Raw genomic sequence first — 20,185 nt, 5'->3', positions numbered from 1 at the left:
CTTCAACTATCATCTCTACGCTGATGACACCCAGATCTACACCTCTGCCCCTGCTCTCTCCCCCTCTCTCCAGGCTCGCATCTCCTCCTGCCTTCAGGACATCTCCATCTGGATGTCTGCCCGCCAGCTAAAACTCAACATGTCCAAGACTGAACTCCTTGTCTTCCCTCCCAAACCCTGCCCTCTCCCTGACTTTCCCATCTCTGTTGACGGCACTACCATCCTTCCCGTCTCACAGGCCCGCAACCTTGGTGTCATCCTCGACTCCGCTCTCTCATTTACCCCTCACACCCAAGCCATCACCAAAACCTGCCGGTCTCAGCTCCGCAACATTGCCAAGATCCGCCCTTTCCTCTCCATCCAAACCGTTACCCTGCTCGTTCAAGCTCTCATCCTATCCCGTCTGGACTACTGCATCAGCCTTCTCTCTGATCTCCAATCCTCGTGTCTCTCCCCACTTCAATCCATACTTCATGCTGCTGCCTGGATTGTCTTTGTCCAGAAACGCTCTGGGCATGTTACTCCCCTCCTCAAAAATCTCCAGTGGCTACCAATCAATCTGCGCATCAGGCAGAAACTCCTCACCCTGGGCTTCAAGGCTCTCCATCACCTCGCTCCCCTCCTACCCCGTCTCTCCTTCTACTGCCCACCCCACACCCTCCGCTCCTCTGCCGCTAATCTCCTCACCGTGCCTCGTTCTCACCTGTCCTGCCATCGACCCCCGGCCCACATCATCCCCCGGGCCTGGAATGTCTTCCCTCTGCCCATCCGCCAAGCTAGCTCTCTTCCTCCCTTCAAGGCCCTACTGAGAGCTCACCTCCTCCAGGAGGCCTTCCCAGACTGAGCCCCTTCCTTCCTCTCCCCCTCGTCCCCCTCTCGATCCCCCATCTTACCTCCTTCTCTTCCCCACAGCACCTGTATATATATTTGTACATATTTATTACTCTATTTATTTTACTTGTACATATCTATTCTATTTATTTTATTTTGTTTGTATGTTTGGTTTTGTTCTCTGTCTCCCCCTTTTAGACTGTGAGCCCACTGTTGGGTAGGGACTGCACCTGTATGTTGCCAACTTGTACTTCCCAAGCGCTTAGTACAGTGCTCTGCACACAGTAAGTGCTCAATAAATACGATTGATTGATTGATTGATTGATTGAGAGTCAAGGTGGATACCTAACTAAGGCAGAGAGGGAGAGGAAGAATTCCTCTGTGACTCTGTGAAATCTCAAGAGGTGGGTAGATGGGAGGAAAGCAGATAGTCAACTGGCTCGGAAGGACTCAGTCTTTTTTACTTTTATTTTTTTGGTATGGTATTTGTTTAACACTTACTATGTGCCAGGTACTATACTAAGCACTGGAGAGACACGAAATGACCAGATTGGCCACAGTCCATGTCCTACATGGGGCTCACAGTCTTAAACCCCATTTTACAGATGAGGGAACTGAGGCCCAGATGATGATAGTATTTATTAAGCACTTACTATGTGTCAAGCACTGTTCTAAGCACAGAGAAGTGAAGTAACTTGCCAAAGGTCACACAGTAGGTAAGTGGCAGAGCTGGGATTGGAACCCGGGTCAGTTGACTCCCAGGCCTGTGATTTATCTTCTTGGTCAGATGTCCTGTTCCAGATCAATCAAATTTATTCAGTGCTTGCTGTATGCAGAACACTGTGCCATATAATAGAGTTGGTAGACACGTTTATTGTTGTATTGTACGCTCCCAAGTGCTTAGTACAGTGCTTTGCACACAGTAAGCGCTCAATAAATACAATTGAATGAGTGAATGGATCAGCTAGCACGTGGGGTCAAGGGTAGCTCAGATGGGGACCCTCTATTTTTGTGGCATTCATTAAGCACTTACTATGTGCCAAGCATTGTGGAAAGATATAAACAGTCTCTCCAAAATGGAGAGTGCAAATATACATCCAGGTAGAACGGAATGCCCCCCCGCCCCCGCCCCCGCCCCCCCCACACACACATACTCAAAGTTCTGTCCCTCTAAGATGTCTTTTAGGGAAAGTGCCATACTGGCTATCTACAGAGAATCATTCATTCATTCAATCATATTTATTAAGCGCTTACTGTGTGCAGAACACTGTACTGAGTGCTATTGAATGAACGTTCCCTGCCCACAGAGAGTTTACAGATTAAAGGGGGGATCCCCAGTTAGATCGGCTGCCCAAGGACCATATTGAATTTGTTTCAATATGGGACAGAGAAGCAGCATGGCTCAATGGAAAGAGCAAGGGCTTTGGAGTCAGAGGTCGTGGATTCAAATCCCAGCTCCGCCAACTGTCAGCTGTGTGACTTTGGGCAAGTCACTTAACTTCTCTGGGCCTTAGTTACCTCATCTGTAAAATGGGGATTAAAACTGTGGGCCCCCCGTGGGACAACCTGATCACCTTGTAACCTCCCCAGTGCTTAGAACAGTGCTTTGCACATAGTAAGTGCTTAACAAATACCATCATTATTATTATTATTTCTAGAGCATGGATGGAGTGTGTGCTTGGAACAAAGAAGTCTGGTAGCCTTTCTCCGGCCCCAGGAAATGGGGCAAATAAGGATGACCAACGAAGACCAAAAATCATTCGAAAAATAGTGATAAAAACTGGGGTACCTTTTAATCACTTCCTTGTGCCAAGCACTGTACCAAGCACTGGGATAGATTCAAAGTAATGGAGTCAGACTCAATCCATGTCCCACATGGGGCTCTCAGTTTAAGAAGGAGGGAGATTCCCCATTTTACAGATGAGAAAATGGAGGCACAGAGAAGTGACTTGTCCAAGGTCACACAGCAGGGAACTGGCAGATCCAGGATTAGAAACCAGGTCTTCTGACTCCCAGGCTCGTGCTCTGTCCGCCAGACCACACTGTCTCTAGCCCTTTCCCTCTAGCTCATCCTGGGTTTAGAGCGATGTACTAAGCACTTGGTATAAGCAAGTGCAGCTGCTTGGTATAAGAGAAGCAGCGTGGCTCAACGGAAAGAGCACGGACTTTGGAGTCAGAGGTCATGGGTTCAAATCCCGGCTCCGCCACTTGTCAGCTGTGTGACTTTGGGCAAGTCACTTAACTTCTCTGGGCCTCAGTTACCTCATCTGTAAAATGGGGATTAAGACTGTGAGCTCCCTTGGGACAACCTGATCACCCTGTAACCTCCCCAGTGCTTAGAACAGTGCTTTGCACATAGTAAGTGCTTAATAAATGCCATTATTTATTTTTATTTATTTTATAATAGAAGTATAAACCTATGTTGCACCATCATATAAATTATCCTATATTATTTCCACCCTCCAAGAGTGGTACATGCATCAGAATGGTAGTGGGTAGTAGGAGGCAGGAATCTAGAAGTCAAAAGAAAAATCTTTTTTGTGTAGCTTAAGCTACAGAGCAGATACTTTTAAGATACCAGCCTAATTTTAGGTAAAAAAGAAGACAATTATTCCTACTACTGGAGTGATTTGGATCAGCAGCCAAGAGGTGACAAGGGTAGCCTTAGTTCTTCCCTGCAAACTTAGACAACAGGGACAATTTCAGAGGACAATTCCTTCCTTTTTCATCTAATTTGAGGTCAAAAGAAAATCAGATATCTACTATCTGAGAAATTTGGATCAACTAGCAAGTGGGGTCAAGGGTAGTTCAGAAGGGAACCCTCCACCTCTGTGGCGTTTATTAAGCACTTACTATGTGCCAAGCATTGAGGAAAGATATAAACAGTCTTTCTAAAATGCATAGTGCAAATATACATCCAAGCAGAACTACATGTCCACACACACACACACACACACACACACACACACACTCTCATATACTCAAAGTTCAGTCCCTCTTCAAGATGTCTTATAGGAAAATTGCTAACTGGCTATCCAACAGAGTAGCAGCGTGGCCTAGTGGATATAGCCTGGTTGTTAAGTGGACCTGGACCTGTCAGCTGGGTGACCTTGGATAAGTAACTTCTCTGTGCCTCAGTTACCTGATCTATAAAATGAGGATTAAAAATGTGAGCCCCATGTGGGACAGGTACTTGCCCAACCTGATTAATTCATATCTGTCCCAGCAGGCAGTACAATGCCTGGCACAGAGTAAGCACTTAACAAATACCATTTATAAAAACCTCAAAAAAGGTTTCTTTATATTGGGATAACAGTACCACCCCATGGATTGTTCACTTTCTGGTACAAAGTTGTTGCCTTGATTGTGCTATTTCTAGAGCCAGATTGGGGTAATTCCTCAAGATTTGTGAAAATACCCAATATTAATGAGTGGTTGTGCTAATTCTGATTTTGGATTGTTTGGTGGTGAAAGTGGGGATCACCAACTCTGTTATATTGTACTCTCCAAAGCGCTTAGTAGAATGCTCTGTAAAAAGCTCCCTCTAGACTGCAAGCTCGTTGTGGGCAGAGAATGTGTCTTTTATGTCATTATACTGTCCTCTCCCAAGCACCTCATACAGTGCTCGGCATACAATAGACGCTCAATAAATACAACTGGCTGACAGTAAGCACTCTGTAAATGTGATTGATTGATTTTTTTCTATTTGGATAGGGTGTCAGCCTGCAACTTGGATCTGGACCAGTGCAAGGTAACGTCATGAAGGTTATTTGTTAAAAAAAATCCTCCGATTCCCCCAGTGGGAGAATTTAGAGTTCATTCTCATTTCCCTCACAGAGTTTCTGTCAACAGGGAATTTCCTACACAGTGTGTCCTGTGGCCAATGTGGCCAAGGAAACTCCGCAAATGAAAGCCGATCAGTACAGCAATGCAGGGCTGACACAGCCTAGATTCTTAAAGCCTCTGGAAAGAACTGAAAAAGCCTCAAAGCCAAAGTCTTTTTTTCCCCTTTTTCATTAAACATCTAGTTATATATCAGGTGCTATTTCCTCTTCAAGGTCTTCTGGCACTTTTAACTTTGGACACAGACTACTGGATTTTTCCACTTTCAACCTGCTCTAGCCTTAGTTCTCTTCCCGGCATAGACAACTGATAGAATTACACAAGATTTCTTCCTGTCCAATTGAACTTTAGGCAAGAAGAAAATTACATGCAATCATTTCTTTACAGGGCATTAGAGAACAGGAGGAAACTATAGTGGAAGGGAAATTAAAAGTTACAATTTAAATGTTCATTCGTGGGGCTACTGACAGAAGTGAGTTTTGTTAACACAACTGTGGGAAGCAATTTAAATATTTCCAGGGGGCAAAGCCAGAGGCAGGTGAGTCTGAAACTGAGGCTACAGGAGGCTATGAATTTTAATTTGAGAATTTCCTATATTCCAAGTTTGGGTTGCTAACTGCAGGCCCGGATCAACGTCTTATAAAATGTGGTCAGACATGCCATATGAGGTAGAGAAGAAGTATGGCCTAGTGGGCTCTGAGCTCACTGTGGGCAGGGAATGTGTCTGGTGTTGCATTGTACTCTCCCAAGCGCTTAGTACAGTGTTTCACACACAGTAAGTGCTCAATAAATTTGATTGAATTGAACAAATAAAAAGAACACGGGCAGCTGTGTAGCCTTGGGCAAATCACTTAGCTACTCTGTGCCTCATTTTCCTCATCTGCAAGATGGAGAAAAAAATGTTTGTTCTCCCTCCCCCATACACTATAAACACCAAGGGTAAAGGAATTGTATCTAACCTGGTTATCTTCTATTTACCCCAGAGTTTAGTTGCAGTGCTTGGCATACGGTCAGCACTTAAATTCCACCATTATTATTATCACTACTTAACTGAATACATTCCTACCATATTCCTTGGAAATCTAGGAAACATTTTAAGCCAGTTTTACAAATGGAGAAATTGGAACAGGGGAAGTAGTGTGGCTTAATGGGTAGATCACAGGCCTGGGATTCAGAAGACGTGGATTCTAAACCCAGCTCTGCCCATTGCTTATCGGTATGACCTTGGGAAAGTCACTCCACTTCTCAGTTGTCCTGTTCTCTCTCCCATTTAGACTGTGCACCCCATGAGAGACAGGGACTGTGTCCAAACTAATTAACTTACACCTACCCTAGCTCTGAGTACAATGCCTGGCACATAGTAAGCGCTTAAATATCACAAGAAAAAAAGAGAATACTATCATTCATGGTGCTGGTTTTGACCTTTTCCAAGCATTCTCTCCTACTCCAGGAAACTTCCTATCTGATGTCTTGTGGCTTAAAGGGGAGTGGGGAAGGGAGAGAAGAAATCATACGGAATCCTCTCCTGAGAAGTATAAATACTGCTCTATAGAGGAAATAAAGTTAAAAAAAAAACCATAAAAGTGAGCCTACAAGTCAACACAAGAACTGTTGTGTTCTTGAACACAAGAACAGAAGTTCTCTACACTCACTCCCTTGGTGAACTCATTCGCTCCCACGGCTTCAACTATCACCTCTACGCTGATGACACCCAAATCTACATCTCTGCCTCTGCTCTCTTCCTCCCTCCAGGCTCGTATCTCCTCCTGCCTTCAGGACATCTCCATCTGGATGTCTGCCCACCATCTAAAACTCAACATGTCCAAAACTGAACTCCTCGTCTTCCCTCCCAAACCCTGCCCTCTCCCTGACTTTCCCATCAATGTTGATGGCACTACCATCCTTCCCATCTCACAAGCCTGCAATCTTGGTGTCATCCTCGACTCCGCTCTCTCGTTCACCCCTCACATCCAATCCGTCACCAAAACCTGCCGGTCTCACCTCCGCAACATCGCCAAGATCCGCCCTTTCCTCTCCATCCAAACCACTACCCTGCTTGTTCAATCTCTCATCCTATCCTGACTGGATTACTGCATCAACCTCCTCTCTGATCTCCCATCCTCCTGTCTCTCCCCACTTCAATCTATACTTCACGCTGCTGCCCGGATCGTCTTTGTGCAGAAACGCTCTGGGCATGTTACTGCCCTCCTCAAAAATCTCCAGTGGCTACCAATTTACCTACGCATCAGGCAAAAACTCCTCACTCTCGGCTTCAAGGCTCTCCATCACCTCGCCCCCTCCTACCTCACCTCCCTTCTCTCCTTCTACAGCCCAGCCCGCACCCTCCACTCCTCTGTCGCTAACCTCCTCACTGTGCCTTGTTCTCACCTGTCCCGCCGTCGACCCCCAGCCCACGTCCTCCCCCTGGCCTGGAACACCCTCCCTCCGCATATCCACCAAGCTAGCTCTCTTCCTCCCTTCAAAGCCCTACTGTGAGCTCACCTCCTCCAGGAGGTCTTCCTAGACTAAGCCCCATCCTTCCTCTCTCCCTCCTCCCCCTCCCCATCCCCCCGCCTTACGACCTTCCCCTCCCCACAGCACCTGTATATATGTATATATGTTTGTACATATTTATTACTCTATTTATTTTACTTGTGCCTATTCATTCTATTTATTTTATTTTGTTAATATGTATTGTTATGTTGTCTGTCTCCCCCTTCTAGACTGTGAGCCCGCTGTTGGGTAGGGGCTGTCTCTATATGTTGCCAACTTGTACTTCCCAAGCGCTTAGTACAGTGCACACAGTAAATGCTCAATAAATATGATTGAATGAATGAAACAATAAAAGTATGTAACCAATAAATGCCAACTGAGAAGTAGGATGGCCTATTGGAAAGATCATTGGCCTGGAAGTCAGAGGACGTGGGTTCTAATCCTGGCTCTGCCAGTTGGTCTTTTTCATGGTATTTGTTAAGTACTTACTATGTGCCACTTGAGTGCACACAAGTTCATCAGGTTGGACACAGTCCCTTGCCCCATGTGAGGCTTTCAGTCATAAACCCCCTTTTACAAAGGAGGTGACTGAGGCAAAGAGAAGTGCCTTCCCAAGGTCACTCAAGAGACAAGAGGTAGAGCAGAGCAAATGCTTGCTATGTGACCTTGGCCAAGTCACTCAACTTGGCCTCAGTTTCTTCAACTGTAAAATGGGGATTCAATACTTATGCTCCCTCCTACTTAGACTGTGAACTCCATCTGTCCAACATGTATCTATACCAGTGACTTGAACAGAACCTGACACATACTAAGCACTTAATGAGTACTATAAGAGTAGTAATTTAGAATTCTCCATTCCTGATAGAGAACCAGCACCCGCAGCCTCAAATACTTGGGTGCATTTTTTTGTTTTATGGTTTTTTTTAAGTTCTTAACTATATGCCCGGCACTCTCCTAAGTTCTGGGGAAGATACAAGTTAATCAAGGTGGACACAGTCCATGTCCCACATAGGGCTCGCCATCTTAATCCCCATTGTACAGATGAGGTAAACGTGACACAGAGAAGTAAAGTAACTTGCCCAAGGTCACAAAGCAGACAAGTGGCGGACCAGGATTTATCAGAAGTGCATATTAAAGCATCACATCAGTTGGCCTCCCTTCTTAACTGTAGTTGCCAGTCCCATTGAGAAATTTCCTGTCATCCATTCAATCATATTTATTGAGCACTTACTGTGTGCAGAACACTTTCCTAAGTGCTTGGGAGAATACAGTGCAACAATAAACAGAAACACTCCCTGCCCATAACGAGCTTACAGTCTGCTATTACCGTCAGCTAGCATTCAGGTAAGTTGTTCCCTCCAACCCGGCTTCAGCCTCCCCGACCCTGCTATCCTCATTCTTAAATTTACACAGATAATTTAAGTGACTCGCTAAAGATTATCCGATAGTAGCAGAGTCAGGATTAGAACCCTGGTCTTCTGACTCCCAGGACTGTACCCTCTCCCCTAGGCCACACTGAGGTATATGTCAGGGATAGAGGAGATGGGCAGTTGGACAAGAACATAGGAAAAAATTGCTTCTCCTCCTCTAGACTGTAAGTTCGTTGAGGACAGGGAAATGTGCCTTATAATAATAATAATAATGGCATTTATTAAGCGCTTACTATGTGCAAAGCACTGTTCTAAGCGCTGGGGAGGTTACAAGGTGATCAGGTTGTCCCACGGGGGGGCTTGCAGTCTTAATCCCCATTTTACAGATGAGGTAACTGAGGCCCAGAGAAGTGAAGTGACTTGCCCAAAGTCACACAGCTGACAAATTGGCGGAGTCAGGATTTGACCCTATGACCTCTGACTCTAAAGCCCGGGTTCTTTCCACTAAGCTACGCTGCTTCTCAATAATAATGGCATTTAGTTAAGTGCTTACTATGTGCAAAGCACTGTTCTAAGCGCTGGGGAGATACAAGGTGATCAGGTTGTCCCACGTGGGGCTCACAGTCTTAATCCCCATTTTACAGATGAGGTAACTGAGGCTCAGAGAAGGTAAGTGACTTGCCCAATGTCACACAGCAGACATGTGGCGGAGTCAGGATTCGAACCCATGACCTCTGACTCTAAAGCCCGTGCTTTTTCCACTGAGCCACACTGCTTCTCTTATAGTGTCCTCTCCCAAGCACTTAGTACAGTAAGTGCTCAAAAAATACAATTGGCTGCCTGGCTCCAGTTGACTGCAAAGAATTTCTCCCTGGGAGTGACAGCAACCCTTAACAAATCCTTCAGTATGGCACTTAAAGTCTCGTTCCTTCATTTTGCTGTGCCGCTAAACATAAACTTAGTTCTTCATTCTAAGGGAAACCTTCCTCTGGTGTATGTGCTTATATATAGCTTCTCTAAGTCTTCCTTTCTTGCAGTTCTGATCATTTTATGACTCAAAACACGAAGCTATAGCCACCTAAACCCACCAAAACATTATGATTTATGCAAAGGATAACCAGACTATGGCAGAACTCAAGAAAGCCCTTGAGTGAGGTGAAGTTTTTAAATCCTCTCAGTGCTCTCCTAACATGAAATACAACTCAAGTTAAACTAAATGAGATTGTAAGCTTGTTTGGGGTAGGGGACACGCCTACCAGCTCTGTTATGCTGTACTCTTCCAAGCGCTTTGCACAGTGTTCTGCACATAGCAAGCACTCAAAGAGAAGCAGCATGGCCTAGTGGCAAGAACATGGGTTTAGGAGCCAGAGGACATGGGTTCTAATCCCAACTCTGCCACTTGTCTGCTGTGTGAACTTGGGCAATTCACTTCTCCCCCCTTCTAGACTGTAAACTGGTGTGGTCAGGGATTGTCTCTATTGCTGAATTGTGCTTTCCAAGCACTTAGTACAGTGCTTTGCACACAGTAAGAACTCAATATATACAACTGAATGAACTTCTCTGTGCCTCAGTGACCTCATCTGTAAAACGGGGATTAAGACTGTGAGCCCTACGTGGGACAGGGATTGAGTCCAGCCAGATTACCTTGTATCTACCCAAGCACTTAGATCTGTGTGTGGCACATAGTAAGTGCTTTACAAATACCATAATTATTATTATTATTAAATTTTAATACAATGTATTCATTTATCAAATATCCCTGATCGGCACAGGGATTGTGTCCAACCTGATTCGCTTATATCTACCCCAGCTCTTAATGCAGTGCTTGGGCTTCCAGTTTTAATCCCCACTTTACAGAAGAGGGAATTGAAGCCTGGAGAAGTGAAGTGACTTGCCTAAGGGCATTCCGTTCTATCCAGTAGGTCACTCTGTTTCTCTGCTACAAACCAAGAGGGAAAAAAAAAATCCACCTGAAACCAATGATCAAATATTATCAATTCAAGGCTTAGTTCTGGAGCCCCTTGCATTCCCCTCACTCCCTCGGAGAACTCATCTGCTCCCCCTGCTTCAACCTCCATCTCTACCTGTCTGCCTCCCAAATCTACCTCTGCAACCTCAATCTCTCTCCTTCCTCCAGGACATCTCTACTTAGATGTCCCACCAACCCCTCGAACATAACCTGTCCAAGACAGTGTGGCTTAGTGGCAAGATCACAGGCTTGGGAGTCAGAGGACGTGAGTTCTAATCCCACCTCTGTCACTTGTAGCTGTGTGACTTTGGGCAGGTCACTTTGGGCAGCCCGCTCCTTCCTCTCCACCTCTTCCCCTTCCCCATCCCCCCCGCCATACCTCCTTCCCCTCCCCACAGCACCTGTATATATGTATGTTTGTACATATTTATTACTCTATTTGTTTTACTTGTACATATTTATTCTATTTTGTTAATATGTTTTGTTTTGTTGTCTGCCTCCCCCTTCTAGACTGTGAACCCACTGTTGGGTCGGGACCATCTCTATATGTTGCCAACTTCTACTTCCCAAGCGCTTAGTACAGTGCTCTGCACACAGTAAGCGCTCAATAAATATGATTGAATGAATGAATGAACTTAACTTCTCTGGGCCTCAGTTACCTCATCTGTGAAATGTAGATTAAGACTGAGCCCCACGTGGGACAACCTGATTACCCTGTATCTATCCCAGTGCTTAGAACAGTGCTTGGCACATAGTAAGCGCTTAACAAATATCACAATTATTATTATTATCTTTCCACCCAAATCCTCTCCTACCCCTGACTTTCCCCATCACTGTTTACTCCGCCACCACCTCACTGGATCAGAAGCCCACAACCTCAATCTCCTTGAATCATCTCTCTCCTTCAACCCACGAATCTGGTCACCAAATCCTGTTAGTCCTGTCTTCACAACACCCCTAGAATCCATCCCACCTTCCAAAATTATACCACGCTGGCCAAGCTCTTATCCTATCCTGCCTTGAGGACTGCATCAGCCTCTTCACTGACCTCCCTGCCTCCATTCTCTCCTTTCTCCAGGCCATACTTTACTTCTGCATGGACCATTGTCCTAAAAATTTCATTCTTCACATATCTTCCCACCCCTCAAAACCTCAATTTTTTGCCTATTTCTACATCAAACTCCTCCGTATTGGCTTTTAGGCACTCAGTCAGCTCTCTCCCTCTTACCTCTCCTCAGTCCACACTTTGCTTCTCTAACATCATCTTATTGTTCCTCAATATTGCCTCTCCATACATCCCTGCTCACTCCTCTACTCCTACCTCCGCCTTCATAACCACTGTACTAAAATCCCATCTCCTCCAGGAAGTCTTCCCTGACTAAACTGCCAACTGCTTACCCTATCTTCCTTCCTCTCTGCATCACCTATGACTAACCTCATAATAATTCATAATAATTCTAGTATTTGTTAAGCATTCAGTACATGTCAAGAACTGTTCTAAGCACTGGGGTAGATACAAGTTAATTAGGTTGAACACAGTCCCTGTCCTCCATGGGCTTCAATCTAAGAAGGAGGGAGAACAGAAGAGTTATTGAATTCCCATTTTAAAGATGAGGATTGAATATTCCCAAGCACTTAGAACAGTGCTATGCACTCAGTAAACACTCAATAAGTACCACTGATGGTTTGAGGAAACTGCATCTCAGAGCATCAGCCAGTAGTATTTAATGAGCACTTACTATGTTCAGAGCACTGTATTGAGTGCTTGGAAGAGTGCAATACAACAGAATTAGACCTGTTCCCTTTCCATACTGAGTTTACCATCTAGAGAAGTGAAGTGACTTGCCCAAGGTCACTTAGCAGACAAATGGTGGAGACAGACTTAGAACTCAGGTCCTCTGACTCACAGGTCTGTGCTTTTTCCATTAGGTCATGCTGCTTCTCATCTCCCCAAACTGTTCTCCCTCCCTTCTGCATCACCTATTCTTTTCAGTCTATATTTCCTATACTCACCCCCACAACACATTTATGTACGCATTGTTACATTCCCTATCGGATTTATTTTCCAAATCATCTCCCCCAGCACACTGAGTTCCTACAGGGGAAGAATTGTGCCTATCAACTCTATTGTACTCTTCAAAGCTCTTTGTACAATGCTCCAAGCACAGTAAGTATTCAACAAATATTACAGATTGATGGAAATCACTAATAGGAGAAAACAAATGTTTAACTTCAGAATTTAATCTTCTGGATTTGAAGATTTAAACTTGGTTCAATTCTTTGGGATTCAGAATTAATGAACAAAAGGAACTTCTCAGGGCAGAAACTTAGGTGGATTCTTCCATTACCCAATGGCATTGTATAAAGATCATTTAGCACACTGGGACCGAGTACCTGAAACAGACGTATATGGATTGTAAGTGTCTAAACTCAAGTTTTGAGTAGATGAACCAAGTTAAGTGCTATAGTCTAGAGGTCTCAGAGCTGAACCCTGATTAAAGCAAATGACTGCAAAATTAACCATCCTTTTTGACAGCACAAATGCACCATATTTAATATTAATAGTAATAATAACAATGATGGCATTTGTTTAACTCTTGTTGTGCTCCAGGCACTGTACTAAGCCCTGGGGTGGATACAAGAAAAAAGTGTTGGACAGAGTCCCTGTCCCATATGGGTCTCACATTCTCAATCCCCATTTTACAGTTCAGGTAGCTGAGGCCCAGAGATGTGAAGAGACACTTCCAAGGTCACACAGCAGACAAGTGGTCAGGATTAGAACCCAGCGTGGCTTAGTGGAAAGAGCACAGGTTTAGGAGTCAGTCATGGGTTCTAATCCCAGCTCCGCTGCTTATCAGCTGTGTGACTTTGTGCAAGTCACTTAACTTCTCTTGGCCTCAGTTACCTCATCTGTAAAATGGGGATTAAGACTGTAAGCCCCACGGGAGACAACCTGATGACCTTGTATCTACCCCAGCGATTAGAACAGTGCTCAGCACGTAGTAAGCATTTAATGAATACTATAATTATTATTATTATTATGAGGACAGAAGGGGAAATGGAGGAGAGAACGGCCATGATGACAGAGATTAGATTATTATTAATCCATGGCCCTCTGAATCCCATGCCCATGCTCTATCCTCTACACCATATCATAGTGTCATTTGTTAAGTGCTTACTATGTGCCGAGTATTCTATTAAAGTGCTGGTATACATACAAGCTACTCATGTCAGACACAGTCCCTGTCTCACATGGGGATCACAGTCTAAGTAAGAAGGTAAACAGGCTAAGAGACGTTAAATGATTTGCTCAAGGTCACAGAATGGGGAAGTGACAAAACCCAAGCGGCAGAGCATGGATTAGAACCCAGATCCTTCTGACTTCCAGGTCCATGCTCTACCCAAACCCTTTCCTCTCCCGGACTCTCATCACTGTAAATGGCACCACCACCCTTCCTGTCTCACAAGCCTGTAACCTTGGAGTGATCCTTGACTCCTCTTTCTCATTCAACCCACATATTCAATCTGTCACCAAATCCTGTCGGTTCCACCTTCATAACATCACAAAAATCCGCCCTTTCCTCTCCATCCAAACTGCTACCACGTTAATATAATCACTCATCTTATCCCACCTAGATTACCACATCGGCCTCCTTTCTGACCTCCCAACCTCCTGCCTCCCCTCACTCCAGTCCATACTGCATTTCGCTGCCTGGATCATCTTTCTACAAAAACGTTCAGGGCATTTTACCCCCCTCCTCAAAAATCTCCAGTGGTGGCCTATCCACCTTCATATCAAACAAAAACTCCTCACTATTGGCTTTAAAATCCTCCACCGCAATGTCCCCTCCTACCTCATCTAGCTTCTCTCCTACAACCCAGCCCACGCACTTCGTTCATTTGGTGCTAACCTTCTCACTGTGCCTCCATCTCACCTGTCTTGCCGCCAACCCCTGGCCCACATCCTGTCTCTGGCCTGGAACTCCCTCCCTCCTCAAATCCACCAGACAATTACTCTCCCACCCTTCAAAGCCTTACTGAAAACACATCTCCTCCAAGAGGCCTTCCCAGACTAAGCCCCACTTTTCCTCATCTCCCACTTCCTTCTGTGTCATCCTGACTTGCTCTCTTGGCTCTTCCCCCTCTCCTTGCCCCACAGAACCTTATGTATATATCTGTCATTTCACTTATATTGATGTCTGTTTATGTATATTGATGTCTGTCTCCCCTCCTCTAGACAATGAGCTCATTGTGGGCAGGAATTGTCACTCTATTTCTGTATTGTACTTTTCCAAGTGTTTAGTATAGTACTCTCCAGACAGTAAGTGCTTAATACATATGATTTACTGAATGAATGAATATCCACTAGGCCACGCTGCTGCTTCTCTTTGATGCTATACCCCCTCCAAATAACTCCCATGTCCAGCTTTGGGCCTTTAAACTTATCATTAACCTTAAACCTGCTAAACTTCACAACCACAAAAAAACCTTACTTTAGATGAACTACAAAAAAGAGTTTCAAAGTCCACCTCAAGCCTTTAGACTTTTCTAACATGTTGGCTTAAGTAAAAAAAAAAAATGCATCCACACATTCCTGAGCCTATTTTCTTGTTTGCATTAACCTCCCCTGCAGTACATGATACGTAGAAATTCCTTTTCATTTGTGAATCAGTATCCCTGTTATTACAACCCCTCTCTATTTTACACATAATGACTTGATAATTATTGCTAATTTAATGTATCCTATCAAATTCAAAAGGCACAAACAAGATTTTCCTCAGGGTGGACATTAAAAAGCTTCTAACCATTCCTCAAAAAGGGATCCTACAGGCTAATGGTTCTATTTTTGGACTTGCATTTCCCAAGAGAAGAGTGTCTGTCTGCATATATTAAACAGTAAGGGGAAGTCACCTGGGTCCCTGCCCCAGATCGTTAATACTGGCTGCATTATGTTTTTTTATGGTATTTGTTAAACACTTACTACGTGCCAGGCACTGTACTAAGCACTGGGGTAGATACAAGTTTATCAGTTTGGACACAGTCCATGACCCATGTCCCAGTCTTCAGGCCTATTTTACAGATGAGGGAACAGAGGCCCAGAGAAGTGAAGCAACTTGCCTGAGGTCACACAGCAGACGAGTGGTGGAGACGGGAACCCAAGCCCGGCTCCACGATGCTTCTCTAACTTTTTCCACGCATGGCTAGTCTGCTTCCACCAACATCGTGTTGAGGGAAAACAGTCTCAGTGACGAAATTGGGAGAAGAGGAGGAAGATGGAAAGTAGGTTCTGGATGGGGGAAATGGCAGCAGGAATGGCCTACCTCACCTAGACTGAGATCAGACAAGCCTTCTCTGCCACACAACATGACTCAAGTGTATATGGCAACCAGGAAAACTCAGCATTGTTTAACAATCTCTACTCTGGGGGCAAAGGACTGAAAGCTGAAGTAACCTTCCCCACAGTATGGACAATGTAACAGGCACATAGACTCAGCATTAGTCTTCACATCAAGTATATTTTCCAAGGGTACATGGCGGACGAGTGGTGGAGAAAGAATTAGAACTCAGACCCTTCTGCCTCCCAGGTGCAGGCTCCATCCATTAAGCCACACCTCTTCTCTAAGGTCTTCCATTGACATCACAATGAGGGTAACAGTCTCAGAAAGATAGAGAAAGAGTTGTGGGTGGGGCATGTGCTGTTTATTGTTGTAGTGTATTTGTCCAAGCACTTAGTACAGTGCTCAGCACACATTAAGTGCTCAATAAATACAACTGAATGAATGAATGAAGCAGGGGAAGACAGAAAGTAGAATTTAGACCAGGGAATGGAAGCAATAACCACCCACCTCCCATGGTTTAAGATAATAAATAATTGTGGTATTTGTTAAGTGCCGCTTATGTGACAAACACTATTCTAAGTGCTGGGGCAGATACAAGCTAATCAGGTTGGGCACAGTGTCTGTCCCACATGGGCTCATAGTCTTAATCCCCATTTAACAGATGAGTTAACTGAGGCCCAGAAAAGTGAGGTGACTTGCCCAAAGTCACACAGCAGACACGTGGCGGGGCCGGGATTAGAAACAAAGTCCTTCTGACTCCCAAACCCAGGCTCTAGCCACTACGGGCTGTAGCCACATGCCTCTATTAATGTACACTAGAGTATAATATAATGCCTCTATTAAAGTAGAAGAGAAGCAGTGTGACCTCATGGATAGAGCATGGGCCTGGAAATATGAAGGACCTGCATTCTAATCCCGGCTCTGCTACTTGTCTGTTGTGTGACCTTAGGCAAATCACTTCACTTTTCTGTGGTTCCTTTCCCTCATCTGGAAAATGGGGATTAAGACTGTGAGCTCCATGTGGATCAGGGACTGTGTCCAACCTGATTAGCTTAGATCTAACTCAGCACTTAGAACAGTGCCTGATAGTGCACTTAGAACAGTGCTTAACAAATATCATAAAAATGTACATTCATTCATTCAATTGTATTTATTGAGCGCTTACTGTGTGCAGAGCACTGTACTAAGCGCTTGGGAAGTACAAGTTGGCAACATATAGAGACGGTCCCTACCCAACAGTGGGCTCACAGTATATGTGCAAATAGGTGACATCACTGTTGCACTGAACCGCTAAGTCTGGGGAAGTGACAGAAAGCTTAATTAACCTTTCTCAAAGTGTAGACGCTAACATGCACATGGTATAAACCTCAGTCTTCACACGAGGTATGCTTTCTGCATATTTTGAGGGGAAAAAATTGTCACTTATTGACAAGCATTGTGACGTTGAGGTAGCCAACCCTCATGCGCTTCCAACTACCTCAACTCCACACAAATATTTGTAGTTGGACCAACGCATGCCTTACTTTTCTGTAGACGATCATATTTGGAGAATTCTCCTCTGGATCGGCAATGCCCACAGTGCTTTGGCCGGTGGATGCCTGGGCCATCTTGAAACAATCGTAATTCACACTGAAAGAACAGAAACAACATCCAATAGGTAAAAGGAAGCAAAGAAACACTTCAAGCACAAATGACATGAATGCGTCCATTTTGGGGGGGGAGTCAAGAAGAAGGGTAGGGGGAGGACTCCAGAGGTTGAGGTACCAACATGCCCCTGACAAATTCCACACAAAGGTGAATCAATGTGACCTGGTGGAGCGCCCACAGGCCTGAGAGTCAGAAGGCCTTGAGTTCTAATGCCAGCTCTGCCACTTTTCTACTGTGTGACCCTGGGCAAGTCACTTCACTTATTCTCTGGGCCTCAGTTCCCTTACCTGGAAAGTGGTTAGTACAGAGCTCTGCACACAATAAGGTCTCATGGCATAGTGGAAGCAGCAGCCCATTGTTGGGTAGGGACTGTCACTATATGTTGCCAATTTGTACTTCCCAAGCACTTAGTACAGTGCTCTGCACACAGTAAGTGCTCAATAAATATGATTGAATGAATGAATAATAATAATAATAATAATAATGATGGCATTTATTAAGCACTTACTATGTGCAAAGCACTGTTCTAAGCACTGGGGAGGTTACAAGGTGATCAGGTTGTCCCACGGGGGGCTCACAGTCTTCATCCCCATTTTACAGATGAGGTAACTGAGGCCCAGAGAAGTTAAGTGACTTGCCCAAAGTCACACAGCTGACAGTTGCCGGAGACGGGATTTGAACCCCATGATCTCTGACTCCAAAGCCCGTGCTCTTTCCACTGAATGAATGAATAGTGGATAGAGCATGGGCCTGGGAGTAGGAAGATCATGGGTTCTAATCCCGGTTCCACTACTTGTTTGCTGTGTGGGCTTGGGCAAATCACCTCACTTCTCTGCACCTCAGTTACCTCATCTGTAAAATGGGGATTAAGACTGTGAGCCCATTGTGGGACAGGGACTGTGTCCAACCTGATTTGCTATGGGCCTGGCACATATTATGGCTTAACAAATGCCATAATAATTATTATTAATTATTATTAAATAACATGGACAGAGGGGCAGACTGACATTAATATAAATAATTCTATCACATATGCACGAGGAGAATCCTAAATTCACCAGTATGGCAAATTCACATTTTACAAAAATAGAAGTGCTCTAAGTTGGGTTTTATCTGTACACTAATGACCATATTTTCCTTGTTATATTGAATATCATTTTATCTTTAGTACATAAATGATTATTTGAAGTAGACTCACTCAGTTCTATTACTTCTGTATTTAGCTATATTTTATTTCCACAGAAACGGAACCTCCTCTTGACCCCAAGACATTTTTTCTTGGATACTGCACCAACACCTCAAATTTAACATCTAAAACCAAACTCTCATCTTTCCTCCTAAATCAACTTCACTTCTCCACCTCAGTCAATCATATAACCATCCTCCTCCTCCAAGAAGTCCTAGATTCTATAGAAACACTCTGGGCATGTCACCCCCTCTTCCTCAAAAATCTCCAAGGGTTGTCTGTCAACCTTTGTATGAAGCAAAAACTCCTCACTATTGGCTTCAAAGCTCTCCATCGCCTTTCCCACTCCTACCTCACCTCTCTTCTCTCCTTCTCCAGCCTAGCCCGGACACTCCGCTCCTCTGCTGTGAACCTCCTTACTGTGCCTCATTCTCTCCTATTCCACTATGGACCTCTAGGCCACATAATAATAATAATAATGATGGCATTTGTTAAGCTCTATGTGCAAAGCACTGTTCTAAGCACTGTGGGGGATACAAGGTGATCAGTTTGTCCCATGTGGGGCTCACAGTCTTAATCCCCATTTTACAGATGAGGGAACTGAGGCTCAGAGAAGTTAAGTGACTTGATCAAGATCACACAGCAGACGTGGGGGAGCCGGAATTAGAACCCATGACCTTTGACTCCCAAGCTCATGCTCTTTCCACTGAGCCATGCTGCTTCTCTACCTCTGTCCTGGAATGGCCTCCTTCCTCACATCTGCCAAACAAGCTCACGTCCCCCCTTCAAAGACCTACTGAAAGCTCACCTCCTCCAGGAGGCCTTCCCAGACTGAGACCCCCTTTTCCTCTGCTCCTCCTCCCTTCCCCATGGCCCCAACTCCCTCCCTCTGCTCTACACCTCTCCCCGCCCAACAGCACCTGTGTATACGTACATATTTGTTATTCTTTTTATTTTATTGATGTTTGTATATCTATAATTCTATTTATTTATTCTGATCCTATTGATGTATGTTTACTTGTTTTGTTTTGTTTTCTGTCTCCCCACTTCTAGACTGTGAGCCCGTCATTGGGTAGGGATTGTCTCTATCTGTTGCCAAATTGTACTTTACAAGCACTTAGTACAGTGCTCTGCACTCAATAAGTGCTCAATAAATATGATTGAATGAATTCTTTGTCTTTCAACTCACATTTAATCTACTGCTAAATTTTATATTTTAAATTACATTAACCTCTATCAATCCTTCTAGACTGTATGGGTAGGGAACGTGTCTGCTAATTCCGTTGTATTTTAGTCAATACACCATTTATTCATTCATTCAATCGTATTTATTGAGCACTTACTGTGTGCAGAGCACTGTACTAAGCGCTTGGGAAGTACATGTTGGCAACACATACACCATGAGAAGCAGCATGGTGTAGTGGATAGAGCACAAGCCTGGGAGTCAGAAGGACATGGGTTCTAATCCCAGCTCTATCACTTGTCTGCTGTGTGGCCTTGGGTGAGT

At 44.5% G+C, this 20,185-nt stretch overlaps 1 protein-coding gene across 3 annotated transcripts in view; it reads right to left on the bottom strand.

Moving 5' to 3' along the window:
• The window catches only part of RGS6 (regulator of G protein signaling 6), a 419,024-nt gene that overhangs the window by 367,871 nt on the left and 30,968 nt on the right, over window positions 1–20,185 (bottom strand). For all 3 annotated transcript variants that reach the window (XM_038765488.1, XM_038765486.1, XM_038765487.1), the window contains exon 2: window positions 17,369–17,474. In XM_038765488.1, the coding sequence (XP_038621416.1) occupies window positions 17,369–17,452 (84 nt within the window). In that variant the 5' untranslated portion in view covers window positions 17,453–17,474. The remainder of the gene's footprint in view (window positions 1–17,368; window positions 17,475–20,185) is intronic.

Source organism: Tachyglossus aculeatus, chromosome 23 (assembly GCF_015852505.1).
Source record: "Tachyglossus aculeatus isolate mTacAcu1 chromosome 23, mTacAcu1.pri, whole genome shotgun sequence".
Taxonomy (NCBI): domain Eukaryota; kingdom Metazoa; phylum Chordata; class Mammalia; order Monotremata; family Tachyglossidae; genus Tachyglossus; species Tachyglossus aculeatus.
This window is presented reverse-complemented; position numbering and strand designations above follow the sequence as displayed.